At 32.7% G+C, this 25345-nt stretch overlaps 5 protein-coding genes across 6 annotated transcripts; 3 read left to right on the top strand and 2 right to left on the bottom strand.

Moving 5' to 3' along the window:
- Positions 1-8997: 8997 nt before the first annotated feature.
- Positions 8998-9955, bottom strand: LOC133030649 (uncharacterized). Its single transcript, XM_061103458.1, has 2 exons — positions 9852-9955; positions 8998-9625 (listed from the first exon to the last, which is right to left on the bottom strand). The coding sequence occupies exons 1-2, from the start codon at positions 9953-9955 to the stop codon at positions 8998-9000; spliced, it is 732 nt and encodes a 243-aa protein (XP_060959441.1).
- On the top strand, positions 9778-12352 carry LOC115701113 (mitochondrial import receptor subunit TOM20). The gene is made up of 6 exons (XM_030628808.2): positions 9778-10052; positions 10174-10252; positions 10489-10658; positions 10751-10798; positions 11724-11819; positions 11921-12352. The coding sequence occupies exons 1-6, from the start codon at positions 9954-9956 to the stop codon at positions 12044-12046; spliced, it is 618 nt and encodes a 205-aa protein (XP_030484668.1). The 5' UTR covers positions 9778-9953; the 3' UTR covers positions 12047-12352.
- A 1135-nt stretch (positions 12353-13487) lies between these two features.
- Positions 13488-16701, top strand: LOC115701458 (uncharacterized). The gene is made up of 9 exons (XM_030629264.2): positions 13488-13808; positions 14041-14156; positions 14739-14792; positions 14914-14938; positions 15155-15277; positions 15394-15560; positions 15719-15788; positions 16177-16275; positions 16411-16701. The coding sequence occupies exons 1-9, from the start codon at positions 13593-13595 to the stop codon at positions 16471-16473; spliced, it is 933 nt and encodes a 310-aa protein (XP_030485124.2). The 5' UTR covers positions 13488-13592; the 3' UTR covers positions 16474-16701.
- A 136-nt stretch (positions 16702-16837) lies between these two features.
- Positions 16838-23686, top strand: LOC115701432 (uncharacterized). Of its 2 annotated transcripts, none has more exons than XM_030629233.2 (13): positions 16838-17746; positions 17911-18052; positions 18164-18300; positions 18378-18579; positions 18951-19189; positions 19285-19396; positions 19487-19631; positions 19720-19865; positions 19960-20132; positions 20213-20572; positions 20644-20699; positions 20793-20995; positions 21075-23686. In XM_030629233.2, exons 1-13 carry the CDS (start codon positions 17522-17524, stop codon positions 22283-22285), a joined length of 3351 nt encoding a protein of 1116 aa, XP_030485093.2. In that variant the 5' UTR covers positions 16838-17521; the 3' UTR covers positions 22286-23686. The 2 variants fall into 2 exon arrangements, with proteins under 2 accessions (XP_030485093.2, XP_030485092.2); XM_030629232.2 differs by having other exon boundaries at positions 19957-20132.
- Positions 22434-23640, bottom strand: LOC115701433 (putative fasciclin-like arabinogalactan protein 20). The gene has a single exon (XM_030629234.2). It carries the CDS (start codon positions 23638-23640, stop codon positions 22648-22650), a length of 993 nt encoding a protein of 330 aa, XP_030485094.2. The 3' UTR covers positions 22434-22647.
- Positions 23687-25345: the final 1659 nt, after the last annotated feature.

Raw genomic sequence — 25345 nt, 5'->3', positions numbered from 1 at the left:
GGAGATGCTCTAATTCCTCATAGTTTGGCTCTAATCTTAGTTTGTTTATTATGTTGTTTTTATTCTTCACTACCTAATACCCTAATACCTATTATTCCTTGTCTTCTTCTTTCTCTTCTCTCATGTAAGAAGAAGAGTTTCATTTCAAAATAATGAATCAAATTCACTTTTCAATTTAAACCGTTGATAAGAGCTAATCTAATAATTAATTCCCATAAGGGTTTTTAAAATTAAAGTTACTCAATACAAATTTCTTAGTCAAACCCATGATTAATAAATAAGTTATCTCTATTGTACCTTTTATCTTTGTGTTATTATATTTAAAACGTATCATATTATTATTCATTTCATTGGATCCTAGCATAAAACCCCAAAAAGCATCCAAGAGAAACGAAAAATAAAGCCTACAAAAAAAAAAGGGTAAAGAGTAATAAATGGCTGAAAATGTTTAGCCAAAAAGGGAGAATTGAAAAGGAAATAACGGCCATATAAATTGAAATGTGCTTAATAATCATGATCATCATCATTATACTACTTTCTATTGATATTAGACATAGTATGTGAAAGTATTAATTACCTACTTACTAAATCCAATTATAGAGTTTAGTATTAAACTTATTACCATTTTGATGAATCAACTCTAGAATTAATTGAATGACTTAAAGTAAAAGGAGATAGTAATTTACAAATTTCATTTACCCTAAAATATATTTTAGGCGGCTACTGCTAGTGTTTGGGTTCTTCGAACCAAAATAATAACTCTTACTATATCGAAAGATGTATCTTACAATTACCAATTCGAATACAAATCATAAGCATTACAAGTTTTTATAAAATACAGTGAATCTTTACCCTAATCAATCAAATCCCTTAGTTATATATATCCCATTATGTTAATGACGAGCTCACTTTAATACTTCTCTTCAATTTGAAATCCCTTTATATCTGATGATGAAAACGTAACTAAAATCTCTTTAGTCTGAACTCGCGATCTTCAAGTCTTCATCTGGATCAACACCACAAAATTCATGAATCATACATGCAAAATTAATAGAACAAATAAAAGGAAGAATACAACAATCAAAGCTCAAAGTTCGATAACAATAATCACGAAATGAAAAATTAGTTATCTCCACAAACAGTAACAACTCATATATACTGAAATAGCTAAGTAGTAATAAAAAAATAAAACGATGAGAGTTGTTAACAATAAAGACCTAAAAATAACTGACATAGATAATATTAATACACACATTTCCAGTTACAACCGACAAACACCCTAGACACAATTGGACAAAATCTGACATAAAAATACTTAGATCTTACAGTATCCAACACGAGATAGTACATCAATTCAGGAATAGTTAGCAATTTTTCACAATAAATATTAAATTAAAATATATATATATGTTCAGATAATTAATTATATCAATAATAATATGATATCTTGTAAGGGATATTGGCGGCTAAACCACCTGAACTTTACGGTTTGTAACACTTAACCACAAAAACTGAATTTTTGGCGGCTAAACTACCTAAACCCTGGTTCCGTTTTGCTCTGCACACTTCCGTCCAAAAATCACAGTTAAATGCCACGGTGGACTGTACACGTGTACACACTTGTACACGTGGCAAATTTTTAGTGGTCCACGTAATATTAGTTTTAAAAAATAATTATAAATATATTAAAAAAATAAAATTAATTTTTTTTTCTTATTTAATTTTTTTAATTTAAAAAAATTAAAAAATTAATTTTTTTTTTTTTACTTTTTTTTTTTTCTTCTTCTTTCTTCTTTCTTCTTTCTCCTTTATTCTTTCTGCAAAAACCCTCCAACGCCAAACTAACCCCAAAATCAGACATGATCAAATGAAATACATGTTCAAACACAAAAATTACAAATAAAAATCAAAGTGGGAAAATCCTAACCAGGGAGGGCAGTCATGGTATAGGAGGCAACAAGCTTGGAGACTTCTCTACTTCGACAAGGCACATCCGACAGTTATCGGTAATGGAAAGGCGGCTATGGTAGCAGAAGCGTGGAATGTCAACGTCGGCAACCTCGCAGGCTTGCAAGACAGTGAAGCCCTTGGGAATCTTGACTGGGTAGCCATCGACGAAGACCTCGATAGCGTCTTCCGGGTTGGGTAAATGGACTCGGGCACTGCCCACCGGGGTCCGCAAAGAAAGATCTGGAGTGGGCTCAGGCTGAGCCTGGGCGGCCGCCAATTGGTCGGTATTGTGGAGCTACGGTGTGGAGGATACGGCCCTGGTGAGGAAGAAACCATTTTTGTGGGAGTTGAGTAGCCTAGAAGCTGAGGGTCTTATGACTCTCGAAGCTAGCAATCCCAACCTGGTGAGGAAGAAAGAAGAAAAAGAAAAAAAAAAAGTAAAAAAAAAAGAAAAAAATTGAATTTGTTAATTGTTTTAAATTAAAAAAGTAAATAAGAAAAAAAAATCTAATTTTTTAATTTTTTTTAAATATTTATAATTATTTTTTAAAATTAATATTATGTGGACCACTAAAAATTTGCCACGTGGACAATCCACCGTGGCGCTTAACTGTGATTTTTGGACGGAGGTGTGCAGAGCAAAACGAAACCAGAGTTTAGGTAGTTTAGCCGCCAAAATTTTGATTTTTGTGGTTAAGTGTTACAAACCATAAAATTCATGTGGTTTAGCCGTCAATATCCCTATCTCGTAATAATATTCATAATAAATGTGCTTATAATAATCATCATTGTAGTATCCAACACAACCACATAATATCAATTTAAAGATAGCTAATTATTCTTTACAATAAATATTAAATTAAATATAAGTAAAATCAAATAATTAATTGTATCTACATAGTATAAACACAACTAGTAATACTACTACTAGTATTCTTTAGCATTTACTCTATTTTTTTGGTACATTTGAAAAATGTGTAATAATTTTGATTGGTAGGAGAGGGTGTCCTTTTGTAACTATATAGGCTTGTACATTTGTCACACTGAGAAACACAAACTCAATCAACTGTCGGCCAAGAGTGAAGAAGGCTTGTTTTGCTTTGCTTTGCCTTTTGCTAGTTTTGGATTTTGTGTGTGCAACAAAAAAAGTCACATTTCTTCTTCTTTCACTACTCAACTTTGTTTTTGAGCCGTTTGAATTTTGAATATCAAAATCTTTCTTTTTTGAACGTTTGTGTGTTAATTAATGAGTCAAATTGGTTGGTATATGTGGTCCATATTCATCTACAACATTTTTGCATAGTCACACACACTAACCATGGTCACTAAAAAGTACTGAAAAGAAAACATGTTGAAGTGTCTTTTGTAATAATTACGAGATTTAACTCTTAGTTTAGTGATTCTAATCTATGAAACACTTATTTTTTAAAAAAAATAGTATTATTTTATATTTTAGATTTAATTTAAGTACTTAAATTTAAATTTATAATAAATAAAAATTTCACTTTCAGAACTATAACACTTATTAAATTTTGACCCCTGAATTATTTTTTATTTTTTTAAATTCCTTCAAATTATAGAAATAACTACAAATTTATTTATTTTTTACAAACAGTTTTCTGATATAATGACACGTTTACTATACAGTATTCAGAATTAGAATAAATTAATGAAGAAATGTAACTGAATAAATGAAAAATAATCAGAATCAATATTTATAATATGTTGTTTACTAAATTTTTTTAGAAATGGAATAATAGCGATTTATCTTGTTTACTTTATTAGAAAACGCAATCGGAAAGCTTAAATTGACTAAATTGCCCTTTTGAGTTAAACTATAGTACATGGTAATTATTTTGTAAGACATATTTTAAAGGAAAAAAATATCATTATATATTTAATATTAAAAATAAATAAAATTCATTACCCTGAATGACATTTCTTACAAAATTAGTGAAAAAAATATTCCTTTGCTTTTATCTCTTATTTAATCAAATTCTCTATTTCTTAATTTTAATAATGTAAGTAAATAAATATAAAAAAATAATTACTTACCATTAATTCACATTACTTGAAGTACTGTAATTACACATAATCATAATATTTTACAAAATTTAGACATATGATTTTTATTTTATTTTTCTTTGAGTGTAGTCTCTTCACATACAGTCCCTTTATTCAAATTTCTTCTTCATTGACTATAGAAGAAAAATAGTAAAGAAATATGACTTGCTTAATTATTCCTTTATTTATTATAATTAAAATAATGTCTCTATAATATTTATTTATACATTAGTGCAAGTAGACTATGTATATGTAGATATTTAGCAAAAACTCTTTTGTCATTATATTAGACTATGATATTTTAAAGATATTATTATTTATTTTTTTGATTAACTATTTTAAAGATATTATTGATTTTCTCTAGTTAATATAAAAACAATTATAATAACTAGAAACTAGAAGAACCCTTAACAATTTAACAAATAATAACTTAATAAGGATAATGTCTTGGTTCTTATATATACAATTGCAAGTATATTATAATTTATAAGTACTGCTATATCATACTATTTTTAACCAATACCCACTTTATATATTTTTAAATTCCAACTTTAAACTATTCTATAGAACATTTCTTTTTGTTCTTAAACTATATTTATTATATATTTATACATATTAAATGTTACATCAACTACTATTTAGTAGCATGGATATTCTCTTACAGATCCTATTAATCCCATTATTTCTCTTTAGCACGTTTCAAACTCTTTACTCTTTACATCATATTCTTACAAAAAAAAAAAAAAAAAAAAAAAAAAAAAAAAAAAACTCTTTAAATCATATATATTTATGAAATAATAAAATGTATTTCTTCTTATCCAAGCTAATTGAAAAAGAAAAAAAAAACTTGGTGACTACTCAAACAAACACAGCCCAGGGCAAATATGTAAATCCAACATATATAATTAAAGAAAGAAAGAAAAAAAAATTGAAATTTGAAGGTTGGCTTAAATGCCAATTTTTCATTTGAAAAAAGTAAGGGCATATCAAAATTGGCTGGCATATCACTTTCTTCATAAGCTACAATGTCCATATCCATTGTTTTACTATGAAAATCAAAGCCTAAACAATCACCCTTAGGTAGCGATCGATGTTGGTCGGCGTAAACATTAACATTGTTATTACTATTTTCGTTCCTTTAATATAGAAAGATTTAACACTTTTTTTTTTTATAAATTTCTGATAAGTTGTGTCGCGTTGAAAAGTTATAAATACAATTAAGAATCACTAAAATAAAATTAAGATGTAATGAAATTTTAAAAACCCAATAACTATGAATGATTACAATACTCCTCTTATATTATATGTAATACAAGATTATGACTTGTTATTCTAAACCCCTTCTAATTAAATTATTATTAAGAAGAAAAAAAAAAGGAAAAGAAGCAAGCAAGTTGTGAAATTGGTTTGGATATGTAATGTGATATATGGTTGGTGAGATTGGTTGTAATTATAAGTTATGGAATCAACATCATCATCACATTTGAGCTTTTTGATGAATTTTCACATGTATATTGTTTTGGGGGAAGGTTCCTAATTTGCTTATATATGCATGGATTATGTGTGTGTGTGTGTAGAACAAAGACATGTGATTCCCAAATATTTAAATTTTGCTCAAGGCATATATAGTAATCAACTCAATTAAAGGCCAATAATAATAACACAATAATCATACCCCATCATAATCATTCTTATTGATTTCCAACAACCATTTTTATTATTACTGTAAAACAAATTATGGCATGGTATGGCTTCTTTTTTTTTAAAAAAAAAAAAATATGGCACAATTAACTTTATTTATAATAAGCTTGCATTAATAATATGTGAAGCATGGTGTTTTTGTTTGTATGCTTATTCAGAAACGGTCTAGGACTATGTTGGAGTAGTCTTTAATTAAGACAATTAACACGAAAGTGGTTGAATACTCTGCTTTTGGAGTAGTCTTAGATGACATATAGCTAATCTTTGCAAGAAATTTATTGATGTTTCTTTTGTACATTGTATATGTTAAAGAAATTTATTTATTTGGGATTATAATTGGATATGTAAAATATGTATTAGGTTATGTGTTTTATTTTGAAATAAAGTTTTCGATTTAAGGACATGATTTTAATATGTAAATTCTAATTTGACAATTTTTGATTTAATGAGGTGTCAAATTAAAAATAGTTAATATAACATTTGGTAATATAATGGGTGATGTTTTCTATTTTTTGCATCCTATTTTTTTGGATTCCTGAATCTTTATCATTAGAAAAATAAGGCTTCATAGTTATTTGATGCAAAATTGGAAGATTATACTCTTTTTACAATTAATTAGTACGCTTCCGTTATTCTTTTATTTTATTGTTAGATTTATTATAAATTAATTAGGGTTTAGATCCAAATTACAGTATTCTACATGTGATATTAAGAGCATCTCTAAATTAATTTTTGAGAATTAATAATAATATTGATTTTTTATTAAATTATTTTTGCATTTAAAATATTCGGTTAAGTGTTTATACTAAATATATATATTTTTTTTTTACTTTGGTTGTAATTGTTTAATTACTTTGTGCTGCTGAAAATTTATTTCTAGTTCAATTGTTAATTGCAGCATAAAGTGTATATGCTATATTAATTTTGCATTGTGTAATCTTTTAAAATTCTTCAAATTATGCGTTATTAAATTATTACATAGAGCTTTTATCATGTGCGTTAAGCGATTAATCTCTTTTGGAAGTGATAGTATATTCTCGTTTTCGTTAGTTGGTTCAGGTGAGTTTGGACAATAAGGAAGGTATTGGTGACTCCAACCCTAAAGTGATGGATCCATGCCAGCCATAATCATAATTTGTTATATCATTCAACAGATTTATTACGTCATGACCTCTCCTTAACAAAGGCCCTCCAGTTACCTTTGCTCCATAATCAACCCAGTTAAGTCCATTATAAAAGAATAGAGTAAAACACCCACTTGAGAAATTAGAATAACATCTCTCTCCAAGCTCCTTAAATCTTCCCGAGCAAAATAAAATGATTCATTGTGTTATTGGACAAAATTCACAAAATATAGCATTTGAATTTACCTTGCAGGTCAAACACATTCAAGTAAATATTAGTAAAATTAAATAAAAGAAAACCAACGTAGAATATAATTCAACTATATTGATATAAACTAAAATAGTCCCTGACAATGACGCCAAAAACTTGTTGTGATAAATCCAACATGCAAGTATGCGTATCGTTTGAATAAGTAATACTCAGATAAGTGAGATCGTTCCCACGAGGACTGTAGTCAAGCATCAATCAATTGAATTCTTGTTTCTATTTGCAATCGAATTAATACATTTTGAAACTAATAAACTAAGCAAAACTAAATAAAACAAACAAATAAAAAGGTTAACAATGGATGTGAAATTAGTGATATAATTTCAATTACTTTCATTACCCAATTGTTAATACTAATTAATCATTCTTCTTCAAAATATAAATTAACCTAAATTCTTTTAATATCATAAAGGTCCTAACTTGCATGCTAACTACTGCATCTCTGAGATAGAACAACATACAATTCGTATTAAGCAATAATCTAACAATTACATAAGCAATGTTAATACTCCCGTCTCACATCAAAACCTATGTTTATTAATTTAGAGCATTCTCAATACTCACTTTTCAAATTTTGTATTGAGATCATAGATCATGCATAAGGTGGCTAATCAAACACATGTAATAAGCAAAAATATGAATAAATTACAATACTAATTCATGGAATATTCTTAATTAATATCCATCAAATCCCTAAATAGGGAGTTTAGCTCATAATCAAATCTATAATTAAATTAAACACAAATAAAAACATAAAAAATCAAGAGAAGGGAAGAAAACTAGATGGAGGATTGTCATCGATTGCCCACACTTGCTCCAAGAGCATTCTTCTTGTATTTCTAGGGTTCCATTATTATCTCTCAATAATTTGCGATCCCCTTTCATTAAATAAAGTTTTTTTAACCCAAAAACGAGAAAAGATGAAGTTCTCCTTGACCTATACGGAGTCGGCGCTGCGACGACGGTAGAAAAGTAAAAAACGAGCTTTTTGTAGTCCCTCGTCGTGGCCACCGAAAGCCTCGCCGCGGCCACTGGATATATATTTTTTTTGGCTTCGACCTCTCTCAGTAAAATATGCATAACTTTTGCATACGAACTCTAAATGAGCTGATTCAAGATGTGTTGGAAACCTAAAAAAGATATCTAAAACTTTTATGTTTTGAATTTTTCCAAAATCTAATCAGAACATAGTCGAATTTAGGCTTAAAGTTTTAGTTTTATTTAATTGTAAAATTTTCTCTATTCTATAGATCACTATTTTTTTAAAATTTAACCAATTTATATATTTCAAAGTGTCAAAATCTGAAACTAAAGAAAACAAGCATAATTCTATTCCAAAAAGTAATAATAAAGAATAAAATTAACTCTAAAAATGACCTGAACAATAAGCTAAAAATAGCCTAACAGACACATGTTCCAATCCTGACACTAGTGTTTCAGACTCGAACCACGACCCCAAACCCGAACATAGACCCGCCTTAAGTAAAATTAACAAAATAAAAATGAAAATGAAGTTATTGAACACATTTTTATTTTTTATTTTTAAAATTAAAAATAATTATGAAACACATTATTACTTTTTAAAAATATAATATATTTTTTTTTTTGAATAATGATTAAATTTCATTAAATTAAATCATCCAAAACTAAGGATTCAAAAACAAAAGGTAAGGAGTCCCTACTAAAAGTCCGGTCAGCCTCAAAAAGAGAAGATCGCACCAAGGCATGCGCAACCTTATTAGCAGACCGCTTAGCAAAATTAAAAGAAACAAAATAAAAATCAACAACCAAAGTCATACAATCATAAAGAATATGGCCATAAGGAGAAGCCATATGTTTGAACTTTTGCAAATCATTAATGACCCTTAAACAATCCGACTCAACAACAACCTATGACCTTCCATTCGCTTTACTCCAAGGGAGAGCTTCCTTGATACTAATGGCTTCGACGATATGAGGTTGCAAAGAGCCATCTCTAGATAAACTTCTGGCCCCTAAGACCAACCCCGCAACAGACCTTGCAATCAAGCCCAATCCATACTGCCCATGGGCAGAAAAAAGTGCACCATCCACATTAACTTTGACCAAAGGAAAATCGGGAGCTGTCCATCGCTCCACTGGTAACGTCATCGTCCCGGTTAAGCATGCATCTGTGACATTAACTTTTTGAGCATTAAACCACTCAACATAATTTAACTTTGCCATTGCCACTACCTCACTTGCATCAGGGTGCTTGAAGGTCCAAACCAACTCATTCCGACGATTCCAAATCGACCAACAGACCATACCAGCCTTAAGAGCCTCGGCCGAGTTCCACAATACCAACCCCGCTTCTAACCAACTCGAGAACAACATTGCATCCGACGCCACCCCAGTAATTGGAACCTTGCTCCAGCAACTGCTAGCAAAAGAGCACCGCACCAACACATGCAGAATCGTCTCAGGAGCAGCAAGGCAGAATGGACACGTTGCAGCAATTGGAACATGTTTTATGGAGAGATTAAACCGAGTTGGGAGACTGTTGGTAGAAGCTCGCCATAAAAAATTAAGAACCTTTAGAGGGAGCTGCAGCTGCCATAATATAATATTTAGTTTCATTTTTATAATTAAAAAATTAAAAATGTTACCAAAACAAAAGCCCTAATTATTTTGAAATAAAAACCACAACACAAATAAAACATAATAGGAATCGGGTCGAATAGTCCAGTTTGTATGTGGGTTTCTAATCAAATAGCCCCCCAAACCCTTTTCTTTCTTCTTCTTCTCTCTGTAGCAAAAGCCCTAGCCTCGAACCCAACCCATAACCAACTCCTCCAAGTGTCCGTACAGAGCGAGAAATCATACCCATGGATTTACAGCAGAGCGACTTTGATCGTCTTCTCTTCTTCGAGCACGCTCGTAAGACTGCCGAAGTTGCCTACGCCCAGAATCCTCTTGATGCTGATGTTCGTATCTCTCTCTCTTCGTTTCTTATTCATTCATTCTGTTTTATCTTTTATGGCTTCGATTGCTATTTGTATGGATGATATGAGTCATATGACATTTCCCATTTGTTTTGGAATGTAGAACTTGACTAGGTGGGCTGGAGCTCTACTGGAGTTGTCTCAGTTTCAGAGTGTTCCGGAGTCGAAGAAGATGATTCAAGGTATTACTTTTTAATTTGTGCTGATTTGTAACTTGCTGTAGTTTAATCGTTAACGCGTTTGAAGATTGAAAATAATAATCGACTTGTCTATAATATCGTTCTCGATCGTTGTCCCTAATTTGGGCTTTGAAACTTGTTTGGTTCTGACTTCTGAGAAATGAAACGTTTTTTTTAAGCTCTTTTTGAAATTTGGGTCATGAGTTTCTGATTGTGGGAAACGAACTTTGATTGCTCAGATGCAATTACAAAACTTGAGGAGGCATTGGTGATTAATTCTAAGAAACATGATGCCCTTTGGTGCTTGGGAAATGCTCATACTTCCAATGCATTTTTGACCCCTGATCTCGATGAGGCAAAGGAATATTTCGATAAGGCTGCAGTGTACTTTCAGCAAGCATCCGATGAGGTTTTTCTCCTGCCAAAGGCTATCATGTGTTTCTATAATGATTTGCTGCTCTTATATATGGTTTGTAATATAGGCTTGTTTTTCGATAATAGGAACCAGAGAATGAACTTTATCGCAAGTCTTTGGAAGTGGCTGCTAAGGTACGCTCTACTGTTATGTACTATGGGAAACTCCTTGTGCTTTTTGCTGTTGACATAGGCGTTTTAAATTTTTATTCTTTTACAACGGATATGAAAGTTGGATGGTTATATTTTATTCTTGTGGATTTAACAGTGGTACTAGAATGTAGCTGAAGAGAGGTGATGGTCATGTCTTATCATTTTAGAACATTTGGCATATTGAATTAGATATTGAGGTCATAGAGTGTAGGGAAAATTGAAGATGTCTTCACGTTTACAAGTGTGGTTGTACTTTTTTTTCTCCAAAGGTTCATTTTGAATGTTTTTGATCTAGTTTTTCTTGTAGATATAGGTTGAATTGTTGGACAGGGTTGCTGAATGTTACTGGACAGTATTTTTTCCTGTCCAGTAGAGCATGAAATGTCATAGTTTGGAGGCACTTTGTAGGGAATTATGTTTGTAGTCCATTTTGATTCCCTAGTCAACCTTTCCTTTGGTTATAAACACGGATTAAAATTCTTTCTTTTAACACTTTCTAATATGTAGGCCTTCCATGCTTCTTGATTTGGAATTTACTTAGGGAGAATTGTTATTATTAACTATGTACCATAACTGAAGAAGGAATGGTTAGCAGTTCTGCCAGCAAGCCATATATCTTCAAAGTGGTTGAGACTTGAGACCTAGATTTAGCCTCGTGTAATGTCATTCTCTAAAGTGTTTTTTTGGTAGGGACATGGCTGAAAGTTGTAGTTTTTTATTGAATCATCTATATAACTGAATGCCTTTAGTTTTTACCCCAATGACTATTGCAATCTTTTGCTGTAAACTATGGTTTTCTTATGTATGTTTCAAGCTTTTGAGAGAAAATTTCGTTTAAATATAGCAAACTCAACTTTATAACTGTTTGTTAAACTCATCAAACTTCGCTATTTGATACTCATTCTAGGCCCCAGAATTGCATATGGAGATCCATAAGCACGGTTTTGGCCAGCAGGCAATGGGAGCTGCAGGTCCTTCTTCTTCTTCATCATCAGGTGCTAAGGTAATACTTGAAACCATCGTTTGGCTTAAGCTACCATTATAATTCTTTTTTGGGAGAAGCGGTCTATTGGTGCATTCCTGATCGAAACTCTTATTTTGCAGACTGCAAAGAAAAAGAAGAGCAGTGATCTCAATTACGATATATGCGGATGGGTAATCCTTGCTGTTTGCGTTGTTGCTTGGGTAGGATTCGCAAAGTCACATGTGCCTCCTCCTCCACCGCGATAAGCCAAAGGATTTGTTTGGTCTTGACATTCGGTGCTTTGGTAGAGTGTTTTTGGAGATTGAGCACCATTCATGAGCTTTTGGAGGCTTTGAGCCCACAGTGCATGTAGAATTTAGAATCACAGTTGATTCCAAGATTTTTCACCTCAGTAAAGATTTTCACCATGTAATTGATGAAATTATATTCAGCATTTCCCATATGAAATATTGATTTTTCAACAGTAATTATATGGTTACAAAATTATATATTGTTAATCAACACCAATGTGTTCGGTGCTACTATGAATAAGATTTTATTTTGATTGGTAATTGAGATTCATTTCCCTGTAGAAAGTAGAAACTCAAGACCTTTAATTTGTTTGGTGATAATTCATTTCTTGCTTAAATGACATATTATGTAAAATTCATCATGTTATTTGAATTCATTTGTTAAAAATTCATTTGAATACTTCGTTTTGTTAGTTGAATTGGTTTATTAGTAGTATTAATAACTTGGGTGGGCATCAAATCGAATCAAATGTTTTTTATTTCGATTGTTATAATCCAATCAAATTATTAATAATATTGCTATTGTTATAGACAAATCAATAATAATTAAATATAAATTATTTTCTTAATATATGTTATATGTAATTTGATTCCATTAGTTTTTAGTTGAATTTTGACATCATTTGCTATCCAATCTAATGCAATCAAAATTATTTAAAAAAATAAATTAGATTTGTTTAGTGTAATTAGATTAATTTAGGTGCCGTTTGGTAACGCTTTTGTTTTTTAATTTTTTAATCATAAAATGAATGTAAAATTTTTGTTTTTAGAAAACAAAAAGTACGTTCTGTAACTATTTTTGTTTTTCAATTTTAAAAATAAAAAACAAAAGTGTGTTATGTAAAGTTCATTTTTATATTTATTTTTTTATTTTATTTACGTCGGGTCTATAGGTCCGGAGTCAGATTCGGTTCAGGTCAGAGGTCGGGTTTTGTGCTAGGGTCGTGGGGGATTTGGGTCTGATCGAAGTCCAAAATATTGATTAAGAAAAAAAATGTTTAAAAAAATATTGAAAGTAATTTTTTTTTGTTTTTGAAATTTTGATCCTCAATTAAAAAATTGAAAAGTAAAAATATTTTTATAAAACATATTTTTGAAAAATATTTTTACTTTTTTATTTTTAAAAACAGAAAACTGATTAAAAAAGTGTTACCAAACACCACCTTAAACGTTAAATGTTGACTACTACTACTAACAAAAAGCAACCTACAAAAGTGAAGGGGAAATCAGACATTGGTGGACTGAGACTGTATTAACTCGGGCTCGATTATTAAGGCCCAAACCCAAAACCCCATCTTCCGTTCTCCACCAACTTCCACAAAACGACGTCGTTTTCCCAAACCAAGAAAATCCTGGAATATTCTTGCGGAGTTGTACGTGGATGATTATCATCATCATCTTTAAGCAGTGATGAAGCCGAGTCGAGTTGAGTCCGTGGCCTGTGCTTTGCTCAGCTCTGGCGCCAAAAGCTTCAGCTGGGAGAGAGAAGAAGAACAAGGAGATGGCGTCGTTGGATACCCAATTGCACTTTCTCAATCACACTGAAGCATTATCATTCTCCTCCCTATCTACGCTCTCCACGCGCCGTCTTTACTCCAACTCATCTCAATCTCAACTTTCCTTCTGCACCAAGAAACTCCCTCGCCTCAAAGTCTTAGCCTTTTCTGTTAAGAGAAGCCCTAAGCGTCTCAAATATGCAACTCCTCGTTTTACCAAGGTCCTTTCTCTTTCTCTCCACCTCCCATTGTTAATTTAGTATTTTGCTCCAATTTTAATTTTCAGCTCAGTCGAAAGTTTTGAATGTCAGATTTTGAAATGCTCAGAAACAAAGTTGCAGTGATCATTGATTGTTTTTAACTAGCTTTTGTGATAAGACTCATAGTTGTTGAATTGGAATTTGGGAGAGAAAGTATTGTAACTTATATAATTGGATATATTAACTTGTTCAGGAAGATGAATTGGTGTATGTTGAAGTTGATCCAGCAGGAGCTGATAGCTGGAAACTGGAACCAGTTGTTGATCTTTTAAAAGGGGGAGCTGTTGGGGTCATTCCTACTGACACTGTGTATGCTATACCTGTTACTGTTACTTTCTTGCTTACTTTCACTCTGTTTTCTACTTAAGGGAATAAATAATGGGGGATTGGAAATTGGATGCCCTTTATTCATGTGTGACAGACCCAAATTATGATTTTTATTCAAGCATTGCTGGTGCCTAGCAACTAGAGGTGGCCCCTTGTTAGCGATATTCCACAAAAGTCAATTTTCTTTTCTAATATAACTAAAATGTTACCAATTTGCAGATAGTTTCTAGCAAAAAAAAGAAAAGAAAAAGTGAAAAATGTAACTAGGTCTAACACTTTTGAATCAAGAGTATTGCTATGTTTTTTTCAATGAAGATTATTATTATGTTACATTTTGAGATCATGGTACCATTATGTGCCATTGAAATACTCAGGTCAAATTGATAATTTTGATAACTTTTTGCTAAACACAAGATCTAAAATGGCATTGACCTTTTTTATCTTTCAGTTCTTTGTTATTTAACATTGAATTTAAGTTCATATTCAATCTGTATGTGTTTTTTTCTCTTTACTGTTTTCTTTATTTCATCTTGAGTTTGAGTTAGCAAAATTATTGGTTTGTAGGTATGCCTTTGTTTGTGATTTGAGAAACCACTCTGCCATTGAGCGACTTCGAAGGTAGATCTTATAGTAAGACACTAAGACAGATTGATCCTCCGATTTTTCTAAGTCCTCTTTTGTTTTCTCAAACATCATAAACCCCTTCTTGACGAGGCTCTTTCGTGTTTTTCTCTTGCAGAATCAAGAACATAGAACCTCTGAAGGCAAGTTTCATTTGCTTCCTTTAATAAGTGTTCGAAAAAAATGTTTCAGCATGGAACTCAACCAGACACCGGTCAAAAATGTGCTGTCAAACTTGTAATGTCACAAAGTTGCTGTGTAATAAGTTCATGATATTAATTTTGTAATGGTAATGCTGCCTGCCCATTATCTCATTATTTATTAAATTTTCATGAACATGGTCTACATTATTTGCGCAGCCCCTTAGCATTTTATGCCACTCCTTTCGAGACATAGATACATACACAACAGGATTCCCTCGAGGTGATGGTCAAGGCCACACAAGCGTATTCCGGGCTGTTAAGCAGTGCTTACCTGGACCTGTAAGTGTGCTCTTTCATTGTTTTCTAATTTCATTGTGTAGGTTCAATTCAATTGGTTCATTAGATCTTTTGAAATGGCAAACTTTGATTATCTAAGGCAAGTTTGTTTCTTACAGTACACCTTTATCTTAACGGCTAGCAAAGGTTTACCTAAACAGTGCATAAGGTTTGGGACTACAACTGCAAAATATGCTTCGAGGAAAAACGTAGGTGTTCGTATACCTGATGATGCAATATGTCAAGCAATACTAGAGAAGATGGAGGCTCCATTGATATCTACAAGGTAGGTTGATACATTTATATTGTTACATAGGAAAGATAGGTTGGAGACTAGATATGTTTTTATCTTCACTATCATTGTATATAACTATATGGAGCTTTTTTTTCTTGTATCACATATGCTATTCTCCTTTAATGCTGAATGTGTGCTGCTTGTGCCAGTGTGAAGAGCTTAAATGAGAATGAATGGATGCTTGATCCAGTTGCTATTGCTGATACCTATAGGCCTGAGGTATATCTTTTATATAAATTTTGGGTTTTGCAGTGAAACTATGTAATTAGTTTATCTTTAGCTATGTGAATCCTGCTAATCTTTGTATTTTCTCTTATTAAAATAGTATAACTTACTTATGTAAGAACAACACGAAAAGGAAAGAACAAAAGAACATGTGAAAATAAAACAATAACCAGTATTTCTTGGCTTTCACAATAACAATGGATGAAGAAACTTGTTATTTTGAAGACAAGATTCATTTTTTTCCAATCATAAACTTTTGCAACTGTATTTAATTACATGTCTTGAACTGCTAAATCACAGCTAGACCATAGACTAGGTCCTTTTATGTTCATCATCTGTTCCGTAATATTGCTCTCAAGTTGTGGATTAAAAATTCTATCAGGGTCTGGATTTTATCGTTGATGCCGGGTTAAGAGTTGCTGACCCCTCAACCGTAGTTGACATGACGGTTAACCCTCCAAAAATCATTCGGCAAGGAAAGGTAAACTAGAGTTTCCAATAGCAAGGGATGGTGGTACTCGCTTGGCTCAATTGTTAAAATGGAAACACATTATGTAAGAGCAAATTCAAATCACTTTCACCATTTCTGTTTTCTTACGTGTGTTTATCTTTCCAGGGACCGAAATTATCGTGGATGGCCGCAGAAGATTACGATGAATCGGATGAAGAAAAACCATAAATCACCTTTTCAATCTGTGTTTGAAATTATAAACATTCATACCGATAAACCCTGTGTAAAAATTCATCATATGTACAGGGGGAAACTGTTTAAGAAAGAGAGAAGTGTAAATTGTAAATACAGATTGGTCAATATTATTGTACCGGTAAAAAACCTTGTAGTTTAAGTAACCCCATAAGACAGAAGGGTTTGAGTTTGAGTGCACATATGAGGTTTCCATTCAAGAAATATGATTTCTTCTCATTGTTACAGAGTTATCTTTGTAACTTGCAAGTTAGATTACTGCTACCGTCATAGTTATGTCAATAAGGTCAATAGTTTCCGCACTAAAATTTTCAGTCTCTAACACTTTGTATGGGCAGGGAAGAAGAGTATTTGGTAAAAAAGAGACATCTTTTAATGCTAATTTGCAAATTCATTTTCTGTTGATAATGATACTTTTGGACGGTGTTGGGAATGTTATTTTATAGAAAATTATTAAATTAAGGAAAATGGTCATTATGCTTATTTTGCCAAGTACAAGTGTACAACATTTTGCAATGGTGGAATAATGTCGTTTGTTAAGCATATTGTCGTTTGGTAGAGAAGATTGAATACATATTGTCCTCTTAAATGAGTGGTCTTATTCATGATCCATCTAATAGTTATGAGCATCAATTTCGAGATTATATGTTGGAGAGAGAGAGAGAGCATTACATTTACATCATTATAAAGAAAAAAATATGTAAAGAAAATTTATCCAAAATAATAAAATTTACAGCTAGGTCGGCTGATGATAGTAAATGGGGGTATGTGAACATCTTTAAAGGAGCAGTTATTAGACTGACAAGAAAAGTTGGTTTGGTGGTTGTCTCCTGAGATTTTTACTCTGTAGCTCTTCAGCTCAAAAACCACACAACACTTCACATTTAATGTCACTCTTGGTAGACTCATTCTTTTCTGTTTTTGTTCATAAACAAAACCCAACAACACCTTACATTCTTTGGATTTTGCCCTTTTTATTTTCTGTTCTTTTTTAAATGTCAAGTTCTTCTAGCCACATTCTAAAATGGGCACTCTCAAGATTCAATTTTTACTGCAGTATACCTATGCTGCTGTTATACTGATACATGTACTATTATTACTTAACTCAGTTGAATCAAAGGTCCTCATTCATTTTGCTCAAGCTCCTCCACCAAGATCAAGGCACTCCTATGCAGTTTTCAGATACTCTTTTGAGACTTTGGATGGTTCAAATGCATGCCACAATAATACATGTTCTGTCTACTGTCAGGTACTATGTGGAAATATTAAAATGGTTCTTGACTTAAAAGCTTCTTTATAGTTCTACTCTACATTAATGCCATTTAACAATGTAGGAAGTTTTTAAGGCATTTATAATGGCAATTTGAAACTATAGACTTGGAAATTCATACATGTAGTAATGTATGTAAACAGATTGATGACCAAGTTTTGAGTCCATGTCCACATAAATTGTTAGTACTCAAGAATTTAACTGTGAACCATCACCATAAATTTCTTCTCAATGTTACAACCTGGAATGGCAAGAGAAACTCATCAGCTTATTCTTGGTTCATTGGTGAGAACTTTGCATCTTTATTACAGTTTCATTTTCAAAAACCAGTAAATGTTCTTTAAGTCTTTTACTGATAAAGTCTTTTACTTTGTTATTGCTGTTTATATCTGGTAGATACGATACCGCCAACTGCAACAATTTCAAGTAAGCAAGACTATACCAATGCTAAAAGAGTAGCCATTGATATCAAATTCAGTGAAGCTTGCATGGGAAGGGGTGGCTTCAAGTGTTTGACCTCATCAAACTGTGATGTAATTGCAATGTTTAAAGAAACTTCATAGCAAACTCCATGCTTTAGTTAATACAATATGTTCTCTTCTTCTTATAGGTCATACTCAAAGGGCCAGCCTCTATAAACCCGAAATCATTGCGAATTATTAAGCCAGCTATTCATTACAAGCTTGACATAGTTTTCTCCACAACGAGCATACTTGGACGAGTGGTAGTTAGAATGGCAGAGAATATTTGTACAGATCATGCAGGGAATAGCTTTACAAGAACAAATGGCTCCTCTATAACCATTCACTTTGGTAAGCCTTAGCATTCTTCTTAGGACTCATTTGTTACCCTATGTTTTCTCGAAGAACATGTTTGGTACTTTATGTTTTTAATAATGCTCATCTGGCGGTATTTAGTATTTTGAAAATGTACATGTTTAAAGTCAAATCTCACTTATATATAATTAAATAACTAAATGTAAATTTGGAACTCATATAATTGAAGACAGTTTGATCATATTAATAAAATTTATTTGATCAAATCTGAGTTCAGAGTACTAAATGAGCATTATTGAAAACACAAGATACTAAACTTATATTTAGATAAAACATAGAGTATCAAATGATTACACACCCTTCTTTCAACTTTAATTCGCCTTTTTAAATGTCGATAAATTTCACAGATAGAGGGCCGGTTTTAGTGGATTTCTGGACTGCAGTTCCATCTTATGAGCTAGTGCTTAATGGGGTCCCAAGAACTGTCCTTGCAACTAACAAAAAAGAGGATTTGAAGATCTTTTTAGACTTTAGAATTCCCATAGTAAATACTACAGACCAGATTGCTAATGCATTACAAGTGAACATGGGTAACTTAGTACCTATTTATAGTACTAATCAAGCGAACCGACGATTCGCTTTTCATGTAAGCAACAAAATTCATACTTATGTTCACTTTGTTAAGCTATTATTCTTTGGATGTAACTTGTAAGCAAAGCATTTGGAATTTTGATTTTGTAGCTCAATGTTACAGTAAGCACTGTCATCATCAAAGTTGAATTTCAATCCCATTTGATAATTAGTAAAACAGGAACTCCTGTCTCACCTGCTGACTTAATCACATTTGTTTATGGTATGTCATTCCACAATTTTCCAAAAATAAAATAAAAAATTCAGTAGCTTTGTGGGATCATCATCACTCTTTACTTTTCTTTCTTCTTAGATTCAATGGAGCCTGGTGTAAAGCTAAGTACTAGTGCTCCAAATGTTACAAAGGATTCGAAAATCAACATAATAGTTGAGTTTACAAAGCCTGTTTTCGGTTTTAAAGCTTCTATGGTAGAAGTGACTGGTGGTAAGATAACGAGGTAGGCGATTATGTTTGATAGTAGTCACTTCATAACAACCTGATAAACCTTAACTAATGCTAAGATGGTTTATTTTTCTTCATGTAAGGTTGAAGGAACTTTCGAAAGCTCTGTACTCGATGGATGTCCTCATGGAAACACATAATATCGTGTCAATTATCGTTCCTGCTGGGAAAGTAAATGACATTTCAGGAAATCTAAATTTGGAGTCTAACAAACTTGAAGTGATGCACTGTATGAAATCATAAAATATAGTTTCTTTCTTACTTTTCTCGATCTTTTTTCTTCCATTTTGTGTACTATAATGTAACTTTCTTTCTTAAAGCAGATTTAGCCCCTTCACTATCAGTAGCATTACACTCATTTGTAACTGCTGGAATATTGACAACATCATTTGCAACTGCTGTTCTTTCAATTTCTCTTGCAAATCTTGGAGCATTAGACACTCTTGCTTCTGGTAGTACAAATCTTATTGGTACTGACACTGCAAGGAATCTTCATGTAAGTTTTCAAAGTACTCTGCAGTATCGAAAACATTAAGTATTTATTATAATAAAAGTATCTGATTAATCTTCATGCAGGGTATGGTTGGACATCTTCAAGTGTTTGTCCTTTCAGATTGGCTTTCAGTTAATCAACCAGTTGTATTTTCTGAGACTGCTAAAGGTCTAAGGTGGCTTATACCTCATCAAAAGCTTCCATGGAAAAAGGATAGTGCTTCAGTTTGGCCCAGTCATGTCTACTTATCAGGAGGGGAGCTTGGAATGAAGCTTAGCACCATTTCCGGGGCAATAGATTCTTGCTTGACCAATATATCTTGTGCGCGGTTAAATGACATAAAACCAAATCCTGGTTGGATTTATGGACATTACAACATAAGCATGAAAAAAGAACCTTATGGACTAGCTCTTGATTCCAAAGAATATTTCATTTATTTCTTGGTGAGTATCTAATTTGTCACTTGTGTTTTCGAATAAGAACTTTTCTTACAGTTGAAGAACTTGCCTTGTAGAGAGGAGAGCCACTTTCAGCTAGAGATGTTGTCAAGAGAATGGAGAATTACAAAGGGTAGCTATAATTTTCCTTTTCTTGAAATTTTAGCCAAAACTATATGACACTCTCTCCTTTGCAAAGAACTAAACTATGTTTAATATTTTATAGGTGGCAGGACTTGGAGATGAACTTGTTCTGGCTTGGAGTTGGGGGAGGAAGTCTAGTCATAGCACATGTTCTCTTATTACTTTTCTTAAAATGGAGAACAGGAACACCAGTTCATGGCATTCTTTCAGTACCCCGATTCGAGCTTTTTCTTCTCATTCTTATGCTACCTTGCATATCCCAATCATCAGCTTTTGTAATAAGAGGTAAATAATTTGATATACTCTTTCCAAATTCTAGTTTCATTTTGTCATGATTTTTTTATAATTTTAGTTCAAATGGCAGGTGGTACAACAGGTGGAATAATCACTGGAGCTCTACTACTAGCAATCCCAGCAGCCTTTATTTTATCAATAATCATTTTTCTCATAATTGCAGTATTCTCAGGAACTTTGGTTCAATACAAGGAAATCAAGTATGCTGCAAATACAGAACCATGGTATGCAAAGCTATGGTTCTTTTTCACAACTAGGAATGTGAAAGGAAAGTGGTTTTATAGAGAAGGCATTCCTTCATCTTTCCTTTCACGTTTCGGGATTCTCTTTGAGAGTCTCAAAGGTCCTCCAATGTTTGTCTTTGTCGATCAGAACGACTCAAACATGACTCGAAAATGGGGTGAAAGTGGCCATAATGGGATTGGGAGAATATGTACTGTGAGCTCAGATGACAGCAATGAAGAAACTGATATTCCCTTACAAAGAAGACTATTAGGCTGCACTAGATCATCATATATAGTTATTGATCTTATGAGAAGGGTCAGTTTAGGAATTTTATCTGGAGCATACTCATCAAAGAAGCCAAGCCAAAGTATCTTAGCCTTAACAATCACACTAGTACAGTTTATGTATCTGTTTATACTAAAACCATTTTTAAATAAGGGAGTTCACCTGGTTGAAAGTGTTTCTCTTTTGTGTGAGATTGGTATGTTTGGTATATCTATCAGTATGACTAACACAAATCCAATGGAAACACAAGAGTTGGGATTTGTTATGCTGGCTCTCCTCTTCATCACTTTTGTTACTCACATTATACACGAGTGGTACGCGCTTATAAGTTCTTTGTTAAGACTATCACATCCTCAGAAAAATTCTCTCAAGCTTGGATTGAAGTTTGCTGCTAAAGGTCTAGTTCTTCCTTTCCTCTCAAGAAAGCATTGGTCTGGAGTGAGAGCAGCTTCTTCACAACCCAAAATAGGCCTAGTTTCTGGCCTTCCTCTAAGTCCAGAAACCGAGTTGAGAAGAAGAGACAGGAGAGCACCATTTGCTGACCCAATTGGCGCCATGACAGCAACGGTAGTACCAATGCTTAGTCCTGGTTCACCATGCTCGATTGCAGAGAGAAATGTCGGCTTGCAGAGAACGGGAGAGGGAAAACAGCCGAAGGGATATGAACAAGAGTCGAAAAATGAGATGAAGAAGTTAAGGGCATTGGCAAGGGCTAGCTTTGCTGGAGACTCAAGTGGTAAGGAAGCTAGCACTAGCTACACATATAGGTAGTGAAATAGTGATCTCTTAGTTTGTTTAAAACTTTAAAATTTGAGTACTAATATGTATAGAATTCTTAAGATTCACAAAGTTTCTGCAGAGTTATAACATAATGTTAGTCTCTTCTGAAACTTTCTAGCTTAATATATAATCCATCTGATTTGCACAAAGCACCTTTAGCAAGGTTTTTATTCCTCTGTGAAATGAGTTTTTTAGTACAAAAATCTCTTAGTTACATGAATGACAAAGTACAAATAACTAACTTAACGGTCAATCATGACCAAAACTAATAACCTTTACTGAATCAAATGTCATCTGATAATCATGAATCTTACAATGAAAAACAAAACAAAAGAACAACCTAGTGGATATTATTATCCATGAGAATCATCACCAACAAATCCATTAGAGAAAGAATCTTGATTCCATTCTTGATCAGTGAAAGGCTTGAGAAACCCATTAAGGCCATGAACAATCAACCGTTGACTTCGATATATATCTCGAAACACAACTGGTGCATCGTTAAGCATAGGAATACCATCACTTGAAACCCTCACCTCGATCATAAAACCCCTTGAAAAAGTCGGAAGCTTTGTCCCAACAACTTGGCTTCCAATCAAATCCTGCCACGTCATCATTCTCGGCACAACATGTCGCCGGAAAATCAAAGCGTAATCGCTTATATTCGATGCATAGTAATCGAAAGTTCGGTCCACCGGAGCAAAGATGGTCAGTTTGGTCCCGTCACCGAGCCCGGTCAATTGGGCATCAAGAAGCGTGGCCATTATATAGTAACCTCTCGACCTGAGAAACTCAGCAACCGAAGCAAAAGAATCTGTCTTGCCGTGGAACGGGGCAGGCGCCGGAGCCGGAGCTGGGGACGGCGGCTGATCAGCCCGGAAGAAAGATGAGTCAATGAACTTGTCTATACCGTACAGAGCTACGAACCCATCACCAAAAACGGCTTTCTCGTTGATCCTGACGTCGTTTATGGAGATGTAGCCGTCGCCGGAGAGAGAAGCGGTGACGATTAGAGGATGGTCGGGGACCATGGTGGGTATTACTGAGCCACGAGGAAGAGTCTTGAGTGTTTCGAGGGAGAGTTTTACGGGGGACACGTGGCGGCGAAGGAGAAACAGGGAAGGTTGGCCTGACTTGACGAAAGCTTGGTCTGCCGGAGCAAAGACGGTGGCGGTCGGTGAATCGTGTTTAATGGTTTGAGAGGCGATTTTAAGGGTCAAGGACATTGAGAGGTAGCCGGAGTTTGAGAGAATCTCGGCGGCGTTTAAAAGGGTCAAGCAAGAGCCGAGAGCAGAGGAGGAGAAGATAGAAAGAATGAAGAAGAAGAAGAAGAGAGATTTGGCCATGGTAGTGGGAGAGAGAGAATGGTTCTTGGCTTTCTTTGCCTTAGTCGAAGAAGATGTCTTTTACAGAGTTTAAACTTAAAGCTTTGATTGTTGGGCGCCAAACAATTCAGTTGGTAAAGTTCGTTGATAATCTACGACGTGTCGTTTTATTTTTTCTAGTAAATATAATTAATTAAAATTTGAGATAGACTATAAAAGTGTTTTTACAATACACTCCTTTAAAAGAGATGTACTGATGCACTTTCTACTTATTTCGGCATCAAAAAAATTTTTTAGTCTAATTTTTTTTCATATTCATGTAGTTTATATCTATTTAACATATCTTACAAAATTTTAAGAAATTTGGAATAATTTACAATATAAAAAACAATGTTTAAACAGTCTATTTTACACGACTATAAAATAAAATAGTCACGCATGTAACGCACTGTTTGAAGGTAGTTTTTGGTATGTTAAACTTTTCTGAATTTCTTAAAATTTAGCTGGATGTCTTAAATAACCATGAGAAAAATTTTGATTAAAAAATTACTTCAGATACTAAAATAGATAGAGATGTATCGGTACATCCTTTTAAAGGGTATATTATAGAATTTTCCTAAAAGTTATAAGATAATTTACAATACACCCGCTTAAAAATTATTTTAGATACTAAAACGGATAGAGATGTATCGGTATACTCCTTTTAATGAGGTGCATTATAGAACTTTTCTTAATCTTTCTTTTTAATATGAATCATTGTGATAATGAATAATGTTTTGACAGCTCCATTATAGATAGAAAAATAAATTGAACAAAAGTTATTCAGTAGTTATTAAAATATAGGAAAATTTTATGGGTGGGATAAGGGTTGCCAAAATGTTCAGTTCCGTAAAATTTGTTGAGAATCTACGACATGTCGTTTGAAAGTGAATAAAAAGAACAATTAATTTTGTCGTTTAGGATTTATTCTCCGAACTCTTTTTACATAATCTTTCCCATAAAACGACTATATTGATAAAAGCCATAATTTTGTATAAATTATGTAAAAACTCATAAAATATTTAGTGCATGTTTGACATCATAACTAAAAAACTATTTTTTGTTTTTAAAAACAGAAAATTATTTTTTGAAAACAATTTAGCTTGTTTGGCCTTGTTTTTTTAAAACAGTTTTCAGAAAACAAAGTTACAAAAAACACAAATTTTGAAAACAACAAAATATTGTTTTCTGTTTTAAAAACCAATTCACTTTTAGTCAATATTGTTTTTAAAAAACACTAACCAAACATGACTTGTTTTTAAAAACTTCAAAAACTATTTTTTATTTTCATTTCTAAAAACAATTTTTTGAAAACAAAAAACAATACCAAACATGCTCTTAATTTTCCCACATATATAGTAAGGCATACTTTGCAAAAATATGGTAAATACCATTTTGGACCCTGTGTTTTGTAAAAGTTACAGATTGGACCCTGTATTTTGTTAAATGACAAAATGGACCATGTATTTTCTAAAATAGTAAAAATAGGACCCTGAGCTTAATTTTTGACAACTTTTTTTTTAATACAACCAACTTGAAGACAATGCTTAATACGAACAGATACAAAAAATGTAAACAGTTTTGTCATAGCACTTTTAGATTGGATTATAATTAAATTTTATTTTGACAAAAAATCAATTCAGGGTCCTATTTGTACTATTTTAGAAAATACAAGGTCCATTTTGTC

This window comes from Cannabis sativa, chromosome 8 (genome assembly GCF_029168945.1).
Source record: "Cannabis sativa cultivar Pink pepper isolate KNU-18-1 chromosome 8, ASM2916894v1, whole genome shotgun sequence".
Taxonomy (NCBI): domain Eukaryota; kingdom Viridiplantae; phylum Streptophyta; class Magnoliopsida; order Rosales; family Cannabaceae; genus Cannabis; species Cannabis sativa.
This window is presented reverse-complemented; position numbering and strand designations above follow the sequence as displayed.

Coding starts and splice junctions, on each gene's coding strand:
- LOC115701113 (XM_030628808.2), top strand. CDS start 9,954: ATGGATTTACAGCAGAGCGACTTTGATCGTCTTCTCTTCTTCGAGCAC. Junction 10,659..10,750: donor TTCAGCAAGCATCCGATGAG/GTTTTTCTCCTG, acceptor TTTCGATAATAG/GAACCAGAGAATGAACTTTA. Junction 10,799..11,723: donor CTTTGGAAGTGGCTGCTAAG/GTACGCTCTACT, acceptor TACTCATTCTAG/GCCCCAGAATTGCATATGGA.
- LOC133030649 (XM_061103458.1), bottom strand. CDS start 9,955: ATGGGTATGATTTCTCGCTCTGTACGGACACTTGGAGGAGTTGGTTAT. Junction 9,626..9,851: donor GAAGAAGAAGAAAGAAAAGG/GTTTGGGGGGCT, acceptor TTCTACCAACAG/TCTCCCAACTCGGTTTAATC.
- LOC115701458 (XM_030629264.2), top strand. CDS start 13,593: ATGGCGTCGTTGGATACCCAATTGCACTTTCTCAATCACACTGAAGCA. Junction 14,157..14,738: donor GTCATTCCTACTGACACTGT/GTATGCTATACC, acceptor ATTGGTTTGTAG/GTATGCCTTTGTTTGTGATT. Junction 14,939..15,154: donor AGAACATAGAACCTCTGAAG/GCAAGTTTCATT, acceptor TTATTTGCGCAG/CCCCTTAGCATTTTATGCCA.
- LOC115701432 (XM_030629232.2), top strand. CDS start 17,522: ATGGGCACTCTCAAGATTCAATTTTTACTGCAGTATACCTATGCTGCT. Junction 19,866..19,956: donor CAAACTTGAAGTGATGCACT/GTATGAAATCAT, acceptor TCTTTCTTAAAG/CAGATTTAGCCCCTTCACTA. Junction 20,133..20,212: donor ACACTGCAAGGAATCTTCAT/GTAAGTTTTCAA, acceptor ATCTTCATGCAG/GGTATGGTTGGACATCTTCA.
- LOC115701433 (XM_030629234.2), bottom strand. CDS start 23,640: ATGGCCAAATCTCTCTTCTTCTTCTTCTTCATTCTTTCTATCTTCTCC.